Source organism: Schizosaccharomyces osmophilus, chromosome 1, assembly GCF_027921745.1.
Source record: "Schizosaccharomyces osmophilus chromosome 1, complete sequence".
Lineage (NCBI taxonomy): Eukaryota > Fungi > Ascomycota > Schizosaccharomycetes > Schizosaccharomycetales > Schizosaccharomycetaceae > Schizosaccharomyces > Schizosaccharomyces osmophilus.
The window spans coordinates 1,772,640-1,790,091 of NC_079238.1; the positions used below are offsets into that span (position 1 = coordinate 1,772,640).

General features: G+C 39.0%; 10 protein-coding genes across 10 annotated transcripts; 5 read left to right on the forward strand and 5 right to left on the reverse strand.

Annotated features, from left to right (window-relative positions):
- Nucleotides 1-731: 731 nt before the first annotated feature.
- Nucleotides 732-2,179, reverse strand: nob1 (ribosome biogenesis protein Nob1; the record flags this gene model as incomplete). Its single annotated transcript, XM_056179613.1, has 2 exons — nucleotides 732-1,699; nucleotides 1,978-2,179. 2 exons carry the CDS (start codon nucleotides 2,177-2,179, stop codon nucleotides 732-734), a joined length of 1,170 nt encoding a protein of 389 aa, XP_056036645.1.
- A 369-nt stretch (nucleotides 2,180-2,548) lies between these two features.
- On the forward strand, nucleotides 2,549-3,853 carry itt1 (ubiquitin-protein ligase E3 involved in cytoplasmic translational termination; the record flags this gene model as incomplete). The annotated part of the gene is made up of 1 exon (XM_056179614.1): nucleotides 2,549-3,853. The coding sequence occupies one exon, from the start codon at nucleotides 2,549-2,551 to the stop codon at nucleotides 3,851-3,853; it is 1,305 nt and encodes a 434-aa protein (XP_056037188.1).
- Nucleotides 3,854-3,991: 138 nt separating this feature from the next.
- On the reverse strand, nucleotides 3,992-4,894 carry med6 (mediator complex subunit Med6; the record flags this gene model as incomplete). The annotated part of the gene is made up of 4 exons (XM_056179615.1): nucleotides 3,992-4,252; nucleotides 4,307-4,389; nucleotides 4,450-4,656; nucleotides 4,804-4,894. 4 exons carry the CDS (start codon nucleotides 4,892-4,894, stop codon nucleotides 3,992-3,994), a joined length of 642 nt encoding a protein of 213 aa, XP_056037187.1.
- A 653-nt stretch (nucleotides 4,895-5,547) lies between these two features.
- tna1 (carboxylic acid transmembrane transporter Tna1) lies at nucleotides 5,548-7,035 on the reverse strand (the record flags this gene model as incomplete). The annotated part of the gene is made up of 1 exon (XM_056179616.1): nucleotides 5,548-7,035. One exon carries the CDS (start codon nucleotides 7,033-7,035, stop codon nucleotides 5,548-5,550), a length of 1,488 nt encoding a protein of 495 aa, XP_056037186.1.
- Nucleotides 7,036-8,218: 1,183 nt separating this feature from the next.
- On the reverse strand, nucleotides 8,219-8,839 carry urg2 (uracil phosphoribosyltransferase; the record flags this gene model as incomplete). The annotated part of the gene is made up of 1 exon (XM_056179617.1): nucleotides 8,219-8,839. The coding sequence occupies one exon, from the start codon at nucleotides 8,837-8,839 to the stop codon at nucleotides 8,219-8,221; it is 621 nt and encodes a 206-aa protein (XP_056037192.1).
- A 718-nt stretch (nucleotides 8,840-9,557) lies between these two features.
- On the forward strand, nucleotides 9,558-10,760 carry urg3 (DUF1688 family fungal conserved protein, implicated in uracil or riboflavin metabolism; the record flags this gene model as incomplete). The annotated part of the gene is made up of 1 exon (XM_056179618.1): nucleotides 9,558-10,760. The coding sequence occupies one exon, from the start codon at nucleotides 9,558-9,560 to the stop codon at nucleotides 10,758-10,760; it is 1,203 nt and encodes a 400-aa protein (XP_056037191.1).
- A 268-nt stretch (nucleotides 10,761-11,028) lies between these two features.
- SOMG_00826 (uncharacterized protein) lies at nucleotides 11,029-11,245 on the reverse strand (the record flags this gene model as incomplete). Its single annotated transcript, XM_056179619.1, has 2 exons — nucleotides 11,029-11,110; nucleotides 11,136-11,245. 2 exons carry the CDS (start codon nucleotides 11,243-11,245, stop codon nucleotides 11,029-11,031), a joined length of 192 nt encoding a protein of 63 aa, XP_056037190.1.
- A 263-nt stretch (nucleotides 11,246-11,508) lies between these two features.
- Nucleotides 11,509-12,822, forward strand: urg1 (GTP cyclohydrolase II Urg1; the record flags this gene model as incomplete). Its single annotated transcript, XM_056179620.1, has 1 exon — nucleotides 11,509-12,822. The coding sequence occupies one exon, from the start codon at nucleotides 11,509-11,511 to the stop codon at nucleotides 12,820-12,822; it is 1,314 nt and encodes a 437-aa protein (XP_056037189.1).
- Nucleotides 12,823-14,230: 1,408 nt separating this feature from the next.
- toe1 (DNA-binding transcription factor, zf-fungal binuclear cluster type) lies at nucleotides 14,231-15,953 on the forward strand (the record flags this gene model as incomplete). The annotated part of the gene is made up of 2 exons (XM_056179621.1): nucleotides 14,231-14,493; nucleotides 14,567-15,953. 2 exons carry the CDS (start codon nucleotides 14,231-14,233, stop codon nucleotides 15,951-15,953), a joined length of 1,650 nt encoding a protein of 549 aa, XP_056037181.1.
- A 269-nt stretch (nucleotides 15,954-16,222) lies between these two features.
- uck2 (uracil phosphoribosyltransferase Uck2) lies at nucleotides 16,223-16,929 on the forward strand (the record flags this gene model as incomplete). Its single annotated transcript, XM_056179622.1, has 2 exons — nucleotides 16,223-16,827; nucleotides 16,875-16,929. The coding sequence occupies 2 exons, from the start codon at nucleotides 16,223-16,225 to the stop codon at nucleotides 16,927-16,929; spliced, it is 660 nt and encodes a 219-aa protein (XP_056037180.1).
- Nucleotides 16,930-17,452: the final 523 nt, after the last annotated feature.

Genomic DNA, 17,452 nt, shown 5'->3' on the forward strand with positions numbered 1-17,452 from the left:
AGACATTCAACCAAAACCAAACAAGCCTATTTTTGTAAAATGATTTTTTTCTCTGCGGTCGTAAGGAATCATAATCACTGGAACGATGCTAAGCATCATTCCTTGTAATATAATGCAAAGCAGGATATACTTGTAAGCATATGCTTTTTGTATTATCCTTATATGCTTTTGAAATGTAAAAATTTACCACCTTTTAAAAATTAAGAATATGTTTATATGATGTTAATATGTTAAATTATTTACTAAATGCTTGTAAAGCAGGCCCTGTATGTTCCTATGTTAGATATATGTTATTTGAATTGAATGATATGATTCATGCTCTTGCAGAATCATTTATTAAAATTTATGTTACAATAGTTAGATTGCTACCAATTACAGGTTGCAGTTAAAACTAAAAGACTATTGCAAAGGAAGTAGAATACTGGGTTCATAGCCTCTCTTTTTTCTAAATAGACTGGCTAACATATTCAGGTCGATTCATTCCTAAACACAAACAGTTTTTACTTAGGATGAACTGTTTAACTATTAAGGAAACCAAGTGATCTAGTGCCCTTTCAGAATACAATTTCTAATAAAAGCTTATTTCCAGACAAGTCTAAAATATTATATATTTCCTCAACTAGAACTAGACTGAATTAAAATCCCAATATAAACACCAAATAATAATATAGCGGTACCCAAAATTTTTACTTCAAACATCCAAAACCTATAAATGAACAAAATACACTACTTCAGTGTCTTGTTTTACGAACCTCGTTTGGATTCTTTCTACCAGCACCAACGCTGATACGCATATGTTCCTTGGGGGCACCGGTCAACAGAGAAGGCAAATAATCTTGGTCCATGAGATCGACTTCCTTCTTGCGCTGCATATAACGAACAGCCTTTTGATATTCCGGCTGATCCCCACGCAAAACAGGATTTTTCTTACCTTTACCACTTGCTGTACCGTGAACTGGTTTAGGGATAGCATATTTCGTACCGCGGGTCTTCCATTCAAAGTTCTTTTTCAAGTGGACCTGAAATTCACCTTTGGAATTTATGCTACAGGTGGTTTTGATTAGGGTATCACCTCCGCAGGAAGGACAGAACGTTTTCGACATGTCATTAACAACAGCAAAGCAACCATGACAGCGAAGTACAAAGCGCTTAACGTTTTGAATCTTCATTCCATCTGAAGAAACCAAATTTAAGCCTATTTGTAACATAACATTTTGCATAGCAAAGTCAGTTGTTGCACATGCAACCTTCAAGTGAGACGGTTGAACGACGCTTTCACCAGCACCATCCTGGGCCTTCTTCTTGCGAATATTGGAAGGCGTAATCCAACCATCATCTTCCTCCTCTCGGTCTTCTTGTTCTTCCTCCGTTAATTTCGGATTTTCATCACTGCTAGAAGCACCATTTTCATTTTCGTTTTCATCCCTCTTTTGCTGCTCCATCACCGATTCTTGGTTTTGTTCAGACTTTTCCACAGCTTCCTTCTTGTCTTCGAGTGGCAACGAGTTTTCTTTTCCATTTAATTCATTGTTAAGATTAGCCGGAGGCTTTCCGTTAATTCGCTTCTGACCGGGATATTGACGAAGTCTCCAATCTCCTCCATTGAATTCAAATTCAAGTTCGTACGTCAGGGCAAGGATGTGAATATCTGTAATGGATAAAGAAGCAAAATCACCAGTTTTTTTTGCAAAATCAGAAACTACATCAAAGGTTAATACTAATCCCCGTATAAGCCTCGCATATGTATGCACGGTACGAGAATATAAAGAAAAACAACCCCCAAAGGAAAGTCATAGCAACAGCAACAACACAACTCGCTTTGCTTTTTGCAGCTTCCTATACATCACACTGTTGTTCCACCCATTCTTGCATACAAAGTTTGGGAATTTGTTTTTACTTTGTGAAGAAATTGTTTCCACCAAATCCAAAGTTTACTCTCCACGTCCATTCATAAGCAAAACTTCACGAAAAACTTACCTTTTTTTATAAACTCTTGCTTGGGAACTCGCTGGATGACTTTACCGCCCCAGAGCTCAAAATTTCTACGTGAAGCTTCATCTCGAATTTCTTGAACAACTCGAGGTGTAGTATAAAATTTCTCAGCAGAATTCCTCAAAAGAGAGCTTGAGCATATAATCCCACCAGTATCCAAAACGAGGTGAGTAATTGATTTACTCATAGTATCATGAAATAATATGGTTTAAGACAAATTCATTGACACCCTACATGATAACTACCCTTCTCGTTCTAGCTCGATAAGATTTGGCGATGCAGCATAGCTCGTTGTTTCCTTTAACGAAAGTAAGGACCCATTATTTGCTAAATAATATAAACAAGAGTCTCCAAATACCAATTTATTGCCATATGGACAAGTTTGCATTTTCCTAGTTTTTTGGCGTTTTCTGGGTCTCGTGTTGAAACAGGGTGTTGTAGACGGAAAGAGCATTTGACAGTATCAGGTAGGAGTGGATTATTTATGGTTTTCTTGCGTCAAGTTTTTTGATTGTTGCAGCGAACGAACCGGTTTCTGTTGGTTTAATGTAAAAGAATGATTAAGGAAACATTCATTGACGAAAATAGGGAGTTAATTTCAGATGAATTGGTTGCTCTACAGTCCATTTATCCTGAACTTGAACTGGATGGCAACAATTGTGGTCGCGTTTCCATCCCCGTGTCAACAGAAGACACTTTCTATTTGTCTTTTCCGGACTTACAGACGAATAGATTAGATACTATAGCGGTGAAACATTTTCCTGCTATAGAATTAGAGTTTTTTCTTCGGCAAGGATATCCTCAAAAGTCGCCGCCGGTTTTCTTTGTAAAGTCATCATGGCTTCCTATGAAACAACAGCGTGCTTTAACATCCTCTATGGTGGCATTGTGGAATGAGATTCATGACTGTGTTTTGTTTGATGCGATTGAACTTTTGCGCTCTGATGCATCATCGGCATTTCAATGTCCGAAGGAGATGGTCTTTCCATCAGGCTCAGAGAACTTGAAACAAGAATTCCTTGCAACAGATAAGCATGCGACTTTAACGGAGTTTGAGAGTCGTAAATTTGTGTGCTTGATTTGTTTTGATCAATTCAACGGCAAAGATTGCTTTCAGCTATCTCGGTGTGGTCATGTATGCTGTAAGCAATGCCTTACCGATTATTATTCTGTTTGCGTTGAAGAAGGGATGTTTTCTCAGTTAAAGTGTGTCGATTTGGAGTGTGCTAAAACTGCTCCTATTCTGTCACTCGAGGAAATGGAAATGATAGTAGGTATGGAATTGACAAAGAGATTCCAGGAATTAGACGAAAAGCGGAGGTATGAAAATGATACAAATATTGTATTTTGTCCACGTAAATCATGTCAAGGCCCGGCAAGACGAGATCCGGGTCAAAAACTTGCAATCTGTCTCAAGTGTGATTTTGCTTTTTGTTCCTTTTGTCAAGCATCATGGCATGGCGACTTGTCTGCTTGTAGACTTCAGGGTGATTCTAAAAAATTAGTGAAAATGTATTTGGAGCATCTTGAAACAGACAAAGACAAGGCTGAAGAGCTTGAAAAACGGTATGGTAAACGCATTCTGGACAAGCTCGTCGAGCAAGTTAAGAACGATGAAGAAGCTGAACGTTGGGCTCTTTTGAACGGTCAGCGTTGCCCTACTTGCGATCGGGTAGTTGAGAGAATTGATGGATGCTGTCACATGATTTGTCTTTGCGGGTCTCATTTTTGCTTTCTCTGTGGTGCTTATCTCATGATAGCAAATCCTTATATACACTTCAATGACCCTAGTAGTACGTGTTATGCGATGTTGTTTGCTTCTCCAGAAGAAAAACAACGCTTTTCAGAAAACTGGTTATGATTCCAAACAAACCCTGAAAAGCATTATGCAAATTAGAAGGATAAAAATTTTTCAAGAAGATATAGAAACGTACATTTTAGGATTCTAGATTATTTATTTATCTATTAGTAATACCTTTTTTTGAATGGATTTGTGAAACTACGGATTAGAGGGATTAGGGAAAGAGTGTAGGCTCTTCATAAATGCTCGCACGACTGAGAAATCCTCAGTAGAAAATGTACCGTCGGCATTATTATCTGCATTTGTATTTTCGTTATTATCTGATTCCTGTGCATCTTTGATTTGGGAACTTGGATTATCAGACATATTCTGAGAGTATGTATATCCTCCTTGAGGATGGTACTGAGGCATTCTTTCAATTTTCTTTAAAGCCGTTTGAAGACTATGAGTAGCATTCAACTACAGAAGAATTGTTAGTCAATTTAACTTTTTCCTAATTGGTGTTGCACTTACCATTCTAGTTGCCAGTAATGAATATGCATTGGGAGCCATGTAAATATTTTCGTTACAAACAAAATAAGTATTTAATGGTCGTACTTTGTAGTGTTAGTGTTTGTTGGAGGGGGGATGAAAGGTGATTAATCCAGCATGCATACCTTCTTGCTCATTGAGCCGATGTTGTTTTTGAATAATCCATAAAAAGGGAGGTCTTTCATGAGTTACAACGAACTGTGTTCCGGTCAATCTTCTTAAATGATTATTCAGGTCACCCAAATCGAGAGCATTAAACTGAGATTGCATTTTTAGCATCTGATTGTTGGATTTATGATCATAAAAGGGAGAAAATGAAAAGTAATCAAGAACTGAAACTGTCAGTATAAGCTGGGAAAAAGCATCGTACAGGAGCAGGGCTTACGCTCCACTGTTTATATAGACTTTTCAGAACGAGCATCTTAAAATAAGTAGGAAAAAATCAGAGAACGTGCCCGCAGGATTCATCGTAAACATACCATTTTCGGTCCGCAGACCTCCCACAGATTGTACCCATTCAGGCATCCGCCATTGTATATTGCTGAGATCGAGAGAAGGTGTAGATGACATGATTCTATTGATAAAAACAAGAGTTATACTACCAAGAAAAGTAAAAATTAAATAGAACTTTTGAGAATAATAAATAATGACAGTTTTCACGCAGACGAATTGTAAACTGCAAGAGAGAGTCGAACTTCGTTATTTAGTAGGAAAAAATTATTTACTTTGGAGAAAGAAAGGTAAAGGATGACAAAATAATGGTATTAATTCAGAAACACTCGATGATAGTGATAGCAGGTAGTATCCATAGACTCGTCGGTAGGAGAGTCAACTATATTTTGGTTTGGCTTGAACATTGTACAATCCTAGTATGACTGAATTATATACGCTTGGCAGTAGGTTTTTGATATTTGCTTTTCTTAATTGCATGAATTACTACGGAAAAAACGGCGATGTATAAGCATAGAGAAAGCATATAAAAAAAATGTATTATAAAGCAAGCGGATAACAAACCAAGAATTTATTCGTCGAATGATTATCGATCCAAAAAAAATTCTACAATAAATATTTAAAAAAATGAACAGCAGGGTATTATTCGCAACAAGGCATGTACAAAGGAAAGTGATTAAGGATAACGCCAAAAATGAATTAACAAAAGTCAAGAAAGACGTTTCATTCGCTTCAGTTTCGGTTCTTCTCTTTACGCAAGGTATAAAATCGTCTTAAAGCATATATAGGAATAGAGGATCCTCGTCATTTTGGGGCTGTTTGGATAGTTCCTTGGGAGTCAATTGCTCCATACAACGTCTTTTCGAAGCATTCTTAGCTGAATAGTATAAGATAGTCAGGATGTGCAAAACGGTTGCGATGCCAATGGCAACTAAAGAGGTAGCATGGCCAGCTACGTACTTGGGCGGAAACTGATACACTTGGCCAGAGAGAATACCAGCAGAGTTTGCAATTGCCATTTGCATACTAATAGCTGTTGCACGCTTGTAATGAGGTGCAACATTAGCGCTCAACCAAGTGACATTAAGACCAGCGCCGGTGTAAATTCCCAAGGAGCATAAATAGCAAGCAAAGTATAAAACATCGTTTTTTCCTTGACAGGTTAGCAGCAATATATAACCGATGATGGGGAAGATATTGCTAGCAATCAAAATAAGACCTCTCGATCTAAAGCGATCCGAAAGGAAAGAGGCTACGATGTAGACGACAGCACCAAGGATATACACTGGGATGGTAAGGTATTGAACGGAAAGAGATTGATGGCCCATTCCTTGGATAATGGCGGGAAGAAAGGTACTGAAACCGTACAAGCAAGTATCCTGCCCAAATTCAGCAAGAGAGGAAAGGTAAATTTTTTTATCTTTAAAAGCGTCGAAAATGCTTTTCCAGTCGAATTGATCTGCCAAATCCGAGCGTCGCTGTTCTTTACGATGACGAACCATATCCCGATAGGGCTCAGACAGGAACCAAGCCTTTGCGGGATCATTGGGAATGATAAAATACCCAAGGACTCCAGAAACGAATCCAATCAACCCTTCAATGATAAACAACCAACGCCATCCAGCGTAGCCTCCGACATTTTGCATATGCAAAATGGCATAGGCAAAAAGGCCACTGAAGGCACCGGAAAGTGCTGAAGCAGCGAATAGATATGCAATGCGTGGTGCCAGCTCGTCTCTAGAGTAAATCATGGTTAAATATACTGTGAGGCAAGGAAACAGACCTGCCTCACAGGCACCTAAAACAAGGCGAGTAACAAGAAACCCGGCAAAGTTCTGAACGAATCCAGTGAATATTGTTGTAAGCGAAAAAGTAAGAACGATGAGAGTGAGCATTTGCTTTGGCTGGACTTTCTTGATCAACAAAGTGATGGGTATTTCTAACAAAATAAAAGTGACATAAAATAAGCTCGTTACAATATTGAATTGGTTTCCTTTCAAGTGTAAATCTTCAGACATGCCAGCGACTTTTGCGTTGCCAATGTTGGTACGATCCAAAAAGGCAATTAAATAAAAGATCATGATTGTAGGAGCTAAAACCAAATCTAAACGCCTCAGCAAACGTTTTCTCTCATCCATGGAAAGCTCTCTTTCCACAAGGCTATTCGATGATGAGCCCGTAGAATCGTTTTTTTTCTCGTCTACGATAACATGGTCTATTTTGGAAGTCGCTTTATCCGAACCTGAAGACTCAGTAGACATAATGGAAATGTTATTGAATAAGATAGAAAATAGTAAAGTAACTTTTACTCGTTTTCCCCGAAATGAATTAGACAAGGACTATGTGAGGACGAACCCTTCTACCGGAGAGACGACAAACCTTTTGAATAAGACAACAAGAAAAAAAGGAACGCGAAAAGATACCTTTTTTTTCAACTTAAGAGAAACCAAATTGAACCAACAAGAAAGATGAAAGAGGCAGAAATCAAAAATCGGTGGCGAAAATCGACAAGACAGACTTCCAAAAGAATTTATAGGTATCCAAAAAGACAAAAAAGAATTGTTATTCTCGATTGTTGTTCTGTGTGTGTCTCCTCAAGAGGACTTTATGTATAAAAAAAAAAAGAGATCATTAATGTTTATACCGGGTAACTGGAAAAACAGTCCAACGGATTTATCGGATATAATCAAATATGATTCGACATTAATTAAGAAACGAAACCTTATAATACTAAACGAAAAACCCCGCAACGAGCATGCATGTTTCTCTCGGTTTTGTTTCTTTTTTTATTGTTTTGTGTTTTATTTCTAAATTAGAATTTGATGAAATTAATTCCAATCGAATTCTCGCCTTGTGAGAACCTGTATTCAGTGTTGTAGGATACTTTGGATACGGGATTTCGGGTATGATTTTAGTCGGAAATTCGCGCATTACGACATAGAATCAACAAATACCATACTAAAGAGGAATCGTAAGATAATATTTACTAGCATTCAGAGGCATTGATTTTCTATGGTTGAGAGTAGGAAAGAAGAAGGAAGGAGGAAGAAGAAAAATCAAAAAGGTGTTTGAAAGAAATCTTACAATCGAAACCAGCTTTTATGGACGGGTGGAAACGCATCGTCAAGAGGGTTTCTTTGGTAGATTTTTATAAAGATAGGAACATTCTTAGGTTATGAAATCTTTTTAGATCATGACGGCAGCAAACAAGATCATTACGATGGCGTTGAGATGATGAAAAAGGATAGACTTTTGCTAAAAAGAAGATCCGAATTGAACAATGGACTTTTTGAAACTAAGAAATCCTTCCTATGGGAAAACAGGGAAAAAGTGAGAATCTAGTAATATGGGCAAGTCTGTGTAAATTGTCATATCATTCCTTTAAAACCATTGGGTTCCACAAAGTTCAAGTTGTTATACTTTTGAGGGTGCGTGACTCAGGGCCTAAGCAGTGGCGCCGTAGAGCCGATCGCCAATGTCGCCAATGCCAGGGACGAGGTAACCTTTGTCATCGAGGCTCTTGTCGATGGCACCAAAGACAAACTCGACATTAGGAGTGTCGTTGAAACGAGCAACAGCTTGTGCACTTGCCAAAACACTAACAAAGACAATGTGCTTGCAGCCCCATTCTTGGAGAGTAGTAATCACCGCCTGAGCAGTACCACCAGTAGCCATAACGGGGTCCAACACAATGGCGACTTCTGTAGAATGTTTGGGAAGCTTGTTGTAATACTCAATGGGCTGCAGAGAGCTTTTTTCTCGGAAAATTCCGATATGGTAGATTGGAACATCTGGCAATACTTTGGAGAAAGCACTCATCATTGACATGCCGGAACGAAGGACTGGGATTACGGACACGGAGGAAACGTCCAAACACTTTGTAGACTCGTAGGCCAAGAATCGAGAAATCTCATCCACCACACTGCGCACTTGGGAAGGCTTCAAGGACAAGTCACGAAGAATGGAAATTAATTCGTTGACAACAGGATGATCCGAAATAGTTATGTTTTTCATGGTTTCTACAGAGGAGGAAGAAAAAACAATCGAATTGGCAGTGTTTGTCATTGGAAAAGAATCGTTTCTTGTTTGTAATGTATTAGAATAGTGTCCAGAATAATAAACAAAGGGCTGGTTTCAACAATGCGAAAAAACCGAAGCAAAAAAAACACACACACACACACAAAGATACTGTTTTCTTTTTAAAAAAGAAAAAGAATGGAATGGATGGATATGCTTCTTTTTGATGGAAACCCTTTGAATTTATAGCATTTTCCCTTTTCTTTGTTTTCTGGCTTCCTCGGCACCTCCGCGGGTCGACCAGCTCTGTATCAGCAGCGGCTTGTTGATAGTACAGTTGGACGGGAATTCTTTCTTATACCATATGCTTTAAAAGAACAAAACATATGCTTTTAAAATGCGACAAATATGTCCATGAAAGAATGTTTATCCAAGTCTGCGACGGAATCCAAGCCGCGGCTTAGCCGTGGTAAAAAGAAAAATCCACAAAGCTGTGACATACCAGAATGCGTATCTCAAAAAAGCCATTGGGTGGGATAATATCTTTTCCATGAACATTTCTCCTCTATAAATAACCATTCTTTTCCTTGTGTGAGTCTTCTAGAACCATTGTCCTATCAAGAAACCTTGCCATTTTACAAAGAACCCAAGTTTACGTTCGTTCGTTCTTTTCCAACTCGTCTTGCTTTCCTGTTCCCCTGAATTCCACCTTGATTGCTTTTCAGAAATTGCTTGCAATAGTGAATTCCTACCCCGTCGTTCCAATATGACTACAGAAACAATTGCAGACATCCTGTCTTTACAAAACATTCGCACCAAGGCTCAGAGAGTTTTGGCCATTGCCGAGAAAAATCGGCTGCATGCTTTTGAGTACGATCCTAGCAAGCTTGACGCGGTAGCAGATTTTGTGGTATGGGTGGTTCAAAAAGATTTCAAGGGTAAATACGACACAATTCCCCCTCATGGAAGATGGCAACACTTTGAGGTTGGAAACATTCCACGTCTCACTCGACTGATACATACTTGGACCGATCAAGGTGTATCTTCTCTTGAAGTCTGCAAGCGTGTTTTGGACATAACGTTTCTTAGTGTTTTGCTCGATGCTGGTGCCGGGGATACATGGTCGTATTTGGATGGCGTTGAACGCTATGCCCGTAGTGAAGGGTTAGCGGTCGCCAGTCTTCGTTGCTTTGAGAAAGGTTTGTTCTCTCATGATCCCGAAAACCCATACCAGGTAGACGGTTTAGCTTTAAGCCAACTGAAAACGGAAGCATTGGCTGAGGGCTTTCAAGTTTCCAAACAAAACCCAATTGCTGGTATAGAGGGAAGAGCATCCATTCTTCGTGCTTTGGGAAACCAATTGCAGAGCTCTCGTCCTAGTTTTTTTGTTGATTCTATTTTTCCAACGGGAAACTTTGCTTCGGAGTACCTCGATGTTGAAACGCTGTGGTCGGAATTACAAACAGTATTGATCCCCATTTGGCCTGAGCGTACAAAATATGAGGGAAAGAATATCGGAGATGCTTGGTATTTATCAACCATTGACTCTATGCAGCCTTTCCATAAATTAACGCAATGGCTCACTTACTCTCTCTTGGTTCCTTTGAAGCGATTGCTGCACGTACAAGTGGTCAACGAAACACTTTTGACCGGATTACCCGAATACAGAAATGGAGGGCTTTTTGTAGACCTTGGCGTACTCAAGCTTCGTCCCGAATATCCCACTACCGAAGAATACGAGCCGGACAGCGTTGTTATCGTCGAGTGGAGAGCCATGACCATTGTCTTGCTTGATAAGCTACTAAGCTTGGTAAACGAGCGCCTGCGAGAGGAGTTAAAGACCCCATTGTCCTTGGCACAAATGTTGGAAGCTGGAAGTTGGAAATCCGGAAGAATTATTGCTCGCAAGTTACGACCCACCAGTGCCGGCAGTCCTATTCTCATCAAAAGTGATGGTACATTGTTTTAGTTTATATGTTTTCCTTTCCTTTGTTGTTGAATGATATTCTAGGCTTATATGAATTCTTGTCATTTTTTAACAATCAAATTTAACCTGTATAAAAGCTTGTAGACGCTCTATCGATATAATAGAAAAGGTTCTTGTAAGAATGCAAACAAACGTATAGATATTTCGTCTGTATCTTTTTGGATGCACATATAGCAAAGCAAAGCAATTCAATAGCATATAGTTATCTTAAAAAGTTCCTTCGATTTTTTGAATGCCTTATCTAAAAACCTCACGTTTCCATTTCCATTTCCAACTTTTGCACTTCATCCAAAACAAACGGATTATTCGTTCTCTGTTGATTGTCTGTTTCCCTTTTTCCCTTTTCTGTTTATTTACGTTTCCCATAAAGGCGCCTTTGCTTTGTCGCTTAAAGAAAAGCCAAATTGGCCTTTCGTAGTTCCGCGGATGTCCCGAAACACATACTTATCCGGTAGACCATAACCCATTACGTCTTACGTCGACAGCGGCGGCAATACCTCGGCTTCACCGTCAACATGACTTGAAAGAAATATATGATAAACAAAAGATAGAGCCACGAAAGGTATAAATAAGGCAGCGTCCGCCACAAAGACATTCATTACCAGAATTGATTTTTACGTTGACAATAAAAACAATTCCAATTAAATTCTTTCAAGCTGAACTTATCTTAGTTCCTCTGTTTACATAGAACGAATTTTCTCACATACGCTTTTGTTTCCTAAAACGTACAATGTTGGCTACTGAACAGCCAAAACCTAGCACTCATGAAGAGAATCATCCAACTGTTTTGGTGAAGAAGCCTCTGTATACCCGTCCTGTTGTTTTGACGACCTATCCAACACAAAACAAGTCCGACCCTTTCCCTTTAAATTGGGGAGCATCATCACCTCAAAAGCGTGGTCCTATAACAGTTTCTCGTTCCATTGAAACTCTTCCTCACAGAAACGCCATTGGAGCTCATGGCGGTAGCTATTGTGTTTACAACTCGTTGGCCGTGGCAGGTGGGTTCTTGCCTGCTGACCATCACCCGGATTTTACACTCACACAACCTACCTTTGAGTTTCCTGAAGTTGCTTCCTGGCACGATAAGAACAAGATTGTTGCCATGGACCCCTATGGCCATGACACCCCTCGGTACTTTAAAGAGTACTTGGAGAAGGGATATGATATCCGTCCTACTATTGCTATTACCCGTGCAAACATTCGAGTAACTGAAATCCAACGTTCTATCGAAAATGGATCTCTAGCGGTGGATGGCAAAGTTGTACTCAACAAGGAGGGCGACATTGCCGTTACGAAAGTGGCAGTGGAACCTGTTTGGTATCTTCCCGGAGTCGCTGAGCGATTTGGTGTGGACGAGATCACTCTTCGTAGAGCCTTATTTGAGCAAATGGGTGGTGCTTATCCTGAATTAATTACCCGTCCCGATATTAAGGTCTTTCTTCCACCCATTGGAGGTGCCACTGCTTACATATTTGGTCCTCCTGAGTACCTGAGTGATCCTACAAAAAAGTTGGCCGTCCGTGTTCACGATGAATGCAATGGTTCTGATGTTTTCCAGAGTGATATTTGCACCTGCAGACCTTATTTGGTGTTTGGTCTTGAGGAAGCCGCTAAAGAAGCACAGAATGGTGGCGCTGGCCTAGTTGTTTATTACCGTAAGGAAGGCCGTGCTCTGGGTGAAGTTGTTAAATACCTTGTTTACAATAAGCGTAAGCGTACTGGAGATACCGCTGACAACTATTTTCGCCGAACCGAAGAATTAGCAGGTGTCCGTGATATGCGTTTCCAAGCTTTAATGCCGGATATCCTCCACTGGTTCGGAATTACCAAAATTGAACGCTTGCTCAGTATGTCTAACATGAAATACGATGCCATTGTCGGATCTGGAATTTCTATCGTGCAGCGCGTTACGATCCCAGAAGACCTCATTCCTGCCGATTCGCAAGTCGAAATCGACGCCAAAATTCAGTCTGGATACTTTTCTGATCAAAAGAAAGTCACGCAAGAGGACTTGGCCTGTGTTCACGGTCGTACCTGGTGAATGCACGGCTAATTATTCTTTGCATGTGCTTGTCTTTGAAATTTTGTCTGTTCCACTCATTGTTACTTTTTTAGCTTGAGGCTTTGTTCATGTCTTGACGAGCCATATCTATCTCTTCACCTTTCATGTTTATAATAATTTCCGTTTTCCTCTATTCGTCTTTTGTAAAACGCACTGTAAGTTCTCTGTTTTGGAAGTAGTTTCTAGTTTGTACGGACCGCATAGGGTTTGTTATCACTCTTACCAACTCTGGGCTTTCTTTTACTCGTACATTCTAAACTTTTTGTATTTCTTTTATTTCCCTCTACTGCTTCTTGTAAGGTAAATAAGTACGTGTTAATGGCAAAAAGGATCGACTTTGTTAAATCTTCCCTGTTTGCGACATTATGAGATGCGGCTTCCATGGAAAGCAAGCAATCTTTCATGTAAACAAAAACAGCTGTTAATACTGTAAAGTTCTATACATATTTTAATAGATCCGTTTTTAAACCCAGCAAATTTATTCAATAGTAAATCGTACACAGCTCGCATCAGAGGAGCTTTTAATATTACAAAGCGTCGGTAGACAATGATAATACTAATGCATATATAAGTCATAGATCAGCATAATTTAATCAATCGAGGATTCAAAGCAATGAACTAGCAGTAGTTATTCTGCATTTATACTTTTTCGACTCTTAAAATTGTCAAATGCTCCTAGGAGAGAACTTAATCGGAAATTTCGCTGGCTGAGTTAATAGACCTGTTCGATAACAGAGATTTTAGTATCACCAAAGCCATTCCTACAGTAAATTCTATCACGTATTTTATACGAATAAGAATATCTTTAATAACTCTTTAACTACGAGCAGTTGTATTCTGCTTATGCTATTACATTCAGCAGATTTTATGCGAAACTCGTTTTTGTTATGTTATTATAGTAAAGAAACATATTACTAGTACCTACTGGTAAATTTCTCTGTTGAGGGATCTTTGTTTCCTCTAGGTTCTGGTCTATTTCCTTACTTTCTCCTTTATTAAAGTATCTTCTGAAAGGGCTATATCTGAATAGGTACTTATATCTCCCTCAGCAGTAGCGTAAATTCACTTCTGTTTTATCATCGAATATATTATTTTACTTGAACAAACCCGTGTTTTTTCTTATATTATCACTTTGCAACTTTACCAGGGTAAATCCATTTACTTTGAGTATCTATAAAAGATCAAAATAGAAAGAAAAACGCTGTTTTGGAATTTCCGAATTTTTGGGGTAAACAACAACAGACTTTCAAAGAGATATCCAGATTGAACCTCTATATACCTATACTATTAATAAAATCCTGCGCCGATTGTTTGGGTTCTTCTCTGCTAATGACTCTTTTTTTTTTTATGCATAGACTGTCAATAAAGCAAACTTGAAGAGTCCTTAATGAATGGAATGAAAGCCCAACATCCATCCAGTATACTTATGCTTAAACGGAAAAGAGCATTGGAAGCTTGTGACTCTTGCAGAAAACAAAAAACACGATGTCTTGCAGGTCCACCCGATGATGAAGATCGCACATGTTTGCGGTGTCGTTCTTTACAGCTCGAATGTAGCTTGGCCAAATTTAACCAGACTCTCCGTAAACCTGATGGCGATGCCTTGGAATCTTCAGCAGCAGTCATTCTCAATGTAAATCTCGAAAAAAGGTAAGGTTTAAATTAGCATCACAACAGTATCCTTTTCTTCTAGTTAGGTGTGTCTTTGCTAACTTTTTTTTAGACTTAAAGTTTTGGAAAAGGCCGTAAGCTCTCTTTCAACGTCGGCCCTCCATGCACGACCCACCTACCCTTCTGAAGACATTTATCTCAACGGTATACTCTCTCTTGATGAAATTGAGCTCTTATTGGATATTTTCATTGAACGCTATGGTAAGCGTTGGCTATCACTTGACTGTACTGGAGCTGAATATCTCGAGTTTCTTTACCGCAAGTCTCATCTTTTGCTTGTAACTGCTTGCGTAATAGCTTTGCGACACAATCCTTCTCTCAAGGCCCGAGTGTATTCACAATTACTTGATATAGTTGATCTCCTCGTTTCCCAAGAATTACTGACTGCATCGCCCTCTCTCCAATTTTTTGAAGCTGTCTCTATATTGTCTCTGTACCAACCTCTTCGTTACGTTCAAAAACAAGATCTTTGGCTCCTTAGCGGGTTTGCCTTGCGGCACCGCATCCTCTCGAGTACCCAAGGTTGGTTCAACGGCTTTGTAGGTTCTCGATCAACCCTTACTTACCTGGACATTGTTCCTGCTCGTACTTGGAACCATCTTTGCCATGCCCATTTACTCATGTGTATAGGATATCGTCGACATGCAATGCTTGAAGAACCCACCTTCGACGAGTGTAGAAATATTTTGACCAACTGCCAAGCCAGTGAATTCGATGGAAACATCCTTGGTATGTTGTCTGTTTATTCCATGTTGTATCGTTTACTTCGTTCGTCTTTTGATTTAGATTATGCCATTTTTCAACTCGAAGAATGGCGAAAAGAATGGTGTCACTTATGGGAGCAACCCGAACCAGTGTATTCGCAGGTTGCTTATTTTTATGCTTACAATGTCGTTTATGAAGTTGGCATCCAAATGACTTCAGATACGAAGCATCTTGCTAATATTGCAGAATATGTTGGTATGCTTGAAACGTATGCTTTAAAGACTGTCAACGCCATTTTTGAACTCTCTGCGTATGATATGTCTCGTTGTTCTGACCATGTCTTGTTTCATGCGGCCTTTGCTTGTGCCAGCATGCTACGATTAATGTATGCGGCGAAAACCAAAGACATTGGTTCTCTAGCGGTTCAAACAGAACTTTTGAACGAAGTTGTTACAAAGACATGGAAATGGCTTTTATTGATTAGCGTCGATCAATATCATTTCGCTACCAAATTCGCTACCTACTTAAAAGAGTACCAATCTACTGTCAACGAGGCAGACCCAGATACTTTTCTGTCTTCCGCCAAATCAGGTTCTTCTATTGTCCCTTCGTCTTCTGATCCAACGTCGACTCCGTCCACATGGTATAGAGGCCCACCTCGAGCGGTATCCGATGCAACACTGCAAGGAATAAAGCCATATAATTTAGGAGTGGCTACTGTGGAACATGGCTAAATTTGTTGTGTCATCCGCTTCGTTGAATGATAAAGTCTTTTCTTTTATTGTGCGTTGATTTTGTGTCAAAAAATAAAAGGGTTAAGGGTACCGCGGGGAATCCCCGGAAATAGGAATGAAGAGTATAGCTGTGTATCAGAATTTGTCCCTTATATATGAAACAAAAAGTCTCTCGGAAAATGCCGTTTTTGTTCATAAATTATCGTTTTCATACCCATTTCCTCGTCCTTCTTTGTCGCATTTTTTGACTCAAGTTTTTTACTTCTTACATGTCTCGTTCAAATTTTGGACTGGAAAATGTACGAGTTCTTCATCAGACTGTGTACTTAATTTCGTTAATGACAATTATTCGTGATAAAAATACCAATCATTCTGAATTTGTCAGAACATCAAATATAATCATTAATATGCTGGTACAGGAGGCAATGAATTATGTCCCCATGAAGAAACACCTTATTGTTAGTGGTTCTGGTGGTACATACAATGGCTTTAAGCCTGCCCAAAAAATATGTGGTGTAAGTATTTTGAGAGCTGGTGAAAGCATGGAACATGGCTTGAATGCTGCTTTTCATTCCGTACCCATTGGGAAAATCCTTGTCCAAAGAGACGAGTTGACTTTTGAGTCCAAGCTCCTATTCTGTAAATTGCCCAAAGGCATTGAAGCCTATTTGGTTTTTCTTATGGACCCTTTGTTGGCAACAGGAAACTCTTCTGTCCTTGCCATCCAGGCGTTATTACGAAAAGGTGTCCCAGAGGAAAACATCGTTTTTCTTAATCTGATTTGTTGTTCTCAAGGTATTGAGAATATTGGAAAGCGATTTCCTAAACTCAAATTGGTTACTGCAGCTATCGATCCAGAATTAAATGATCAATGGTACATCATAAAACCATTTTCTATTATCTATACTAACCATTGTTTAGCTATGTGTTACCTGGCTGTGGAGACTTTGGAGACCGCTATTTTGGTACTTCTTAAAACCATTGTAAATTTACGCAATTGCACATACACAAATATATATTTGCTTGCAATTATCTCTGCCATGTGTTCTATTTATGTATAATATATATTATTGAATAAACTATGTAAAATCATTGCAATTAGGTCAAGTGAATACGTTTAGAAGAGAGCAAGGGTAGTGCAATGGTCTCCAAGTCAAAATGATTTTCTTTTGAATAATTTATCTATTACTTGAGTAAAGTAAACGGATAATTTCTAAACAATCTCGTCGTTAGAATAATTCGGCTTTTCAAGGTGCTTGTTCAAGAGTAGATGTCTTCAATTCAATGCACGGTACCACATTCCTACTAATTTAAAATGGAAAATAAAATTCCTAATTGTTTATTTTGGGTTTTGTAAAACAATCACCACTCTCTATTCCATGTTTTATTCTAACGAACCTTTTTAGTATTATCTCTTGGGCAGAAATAAACTTATATTAAAAAGCATTAACTCAAAATGAAATGAAATAACTTACCCTGTTTACGGAAAAAACGTACAT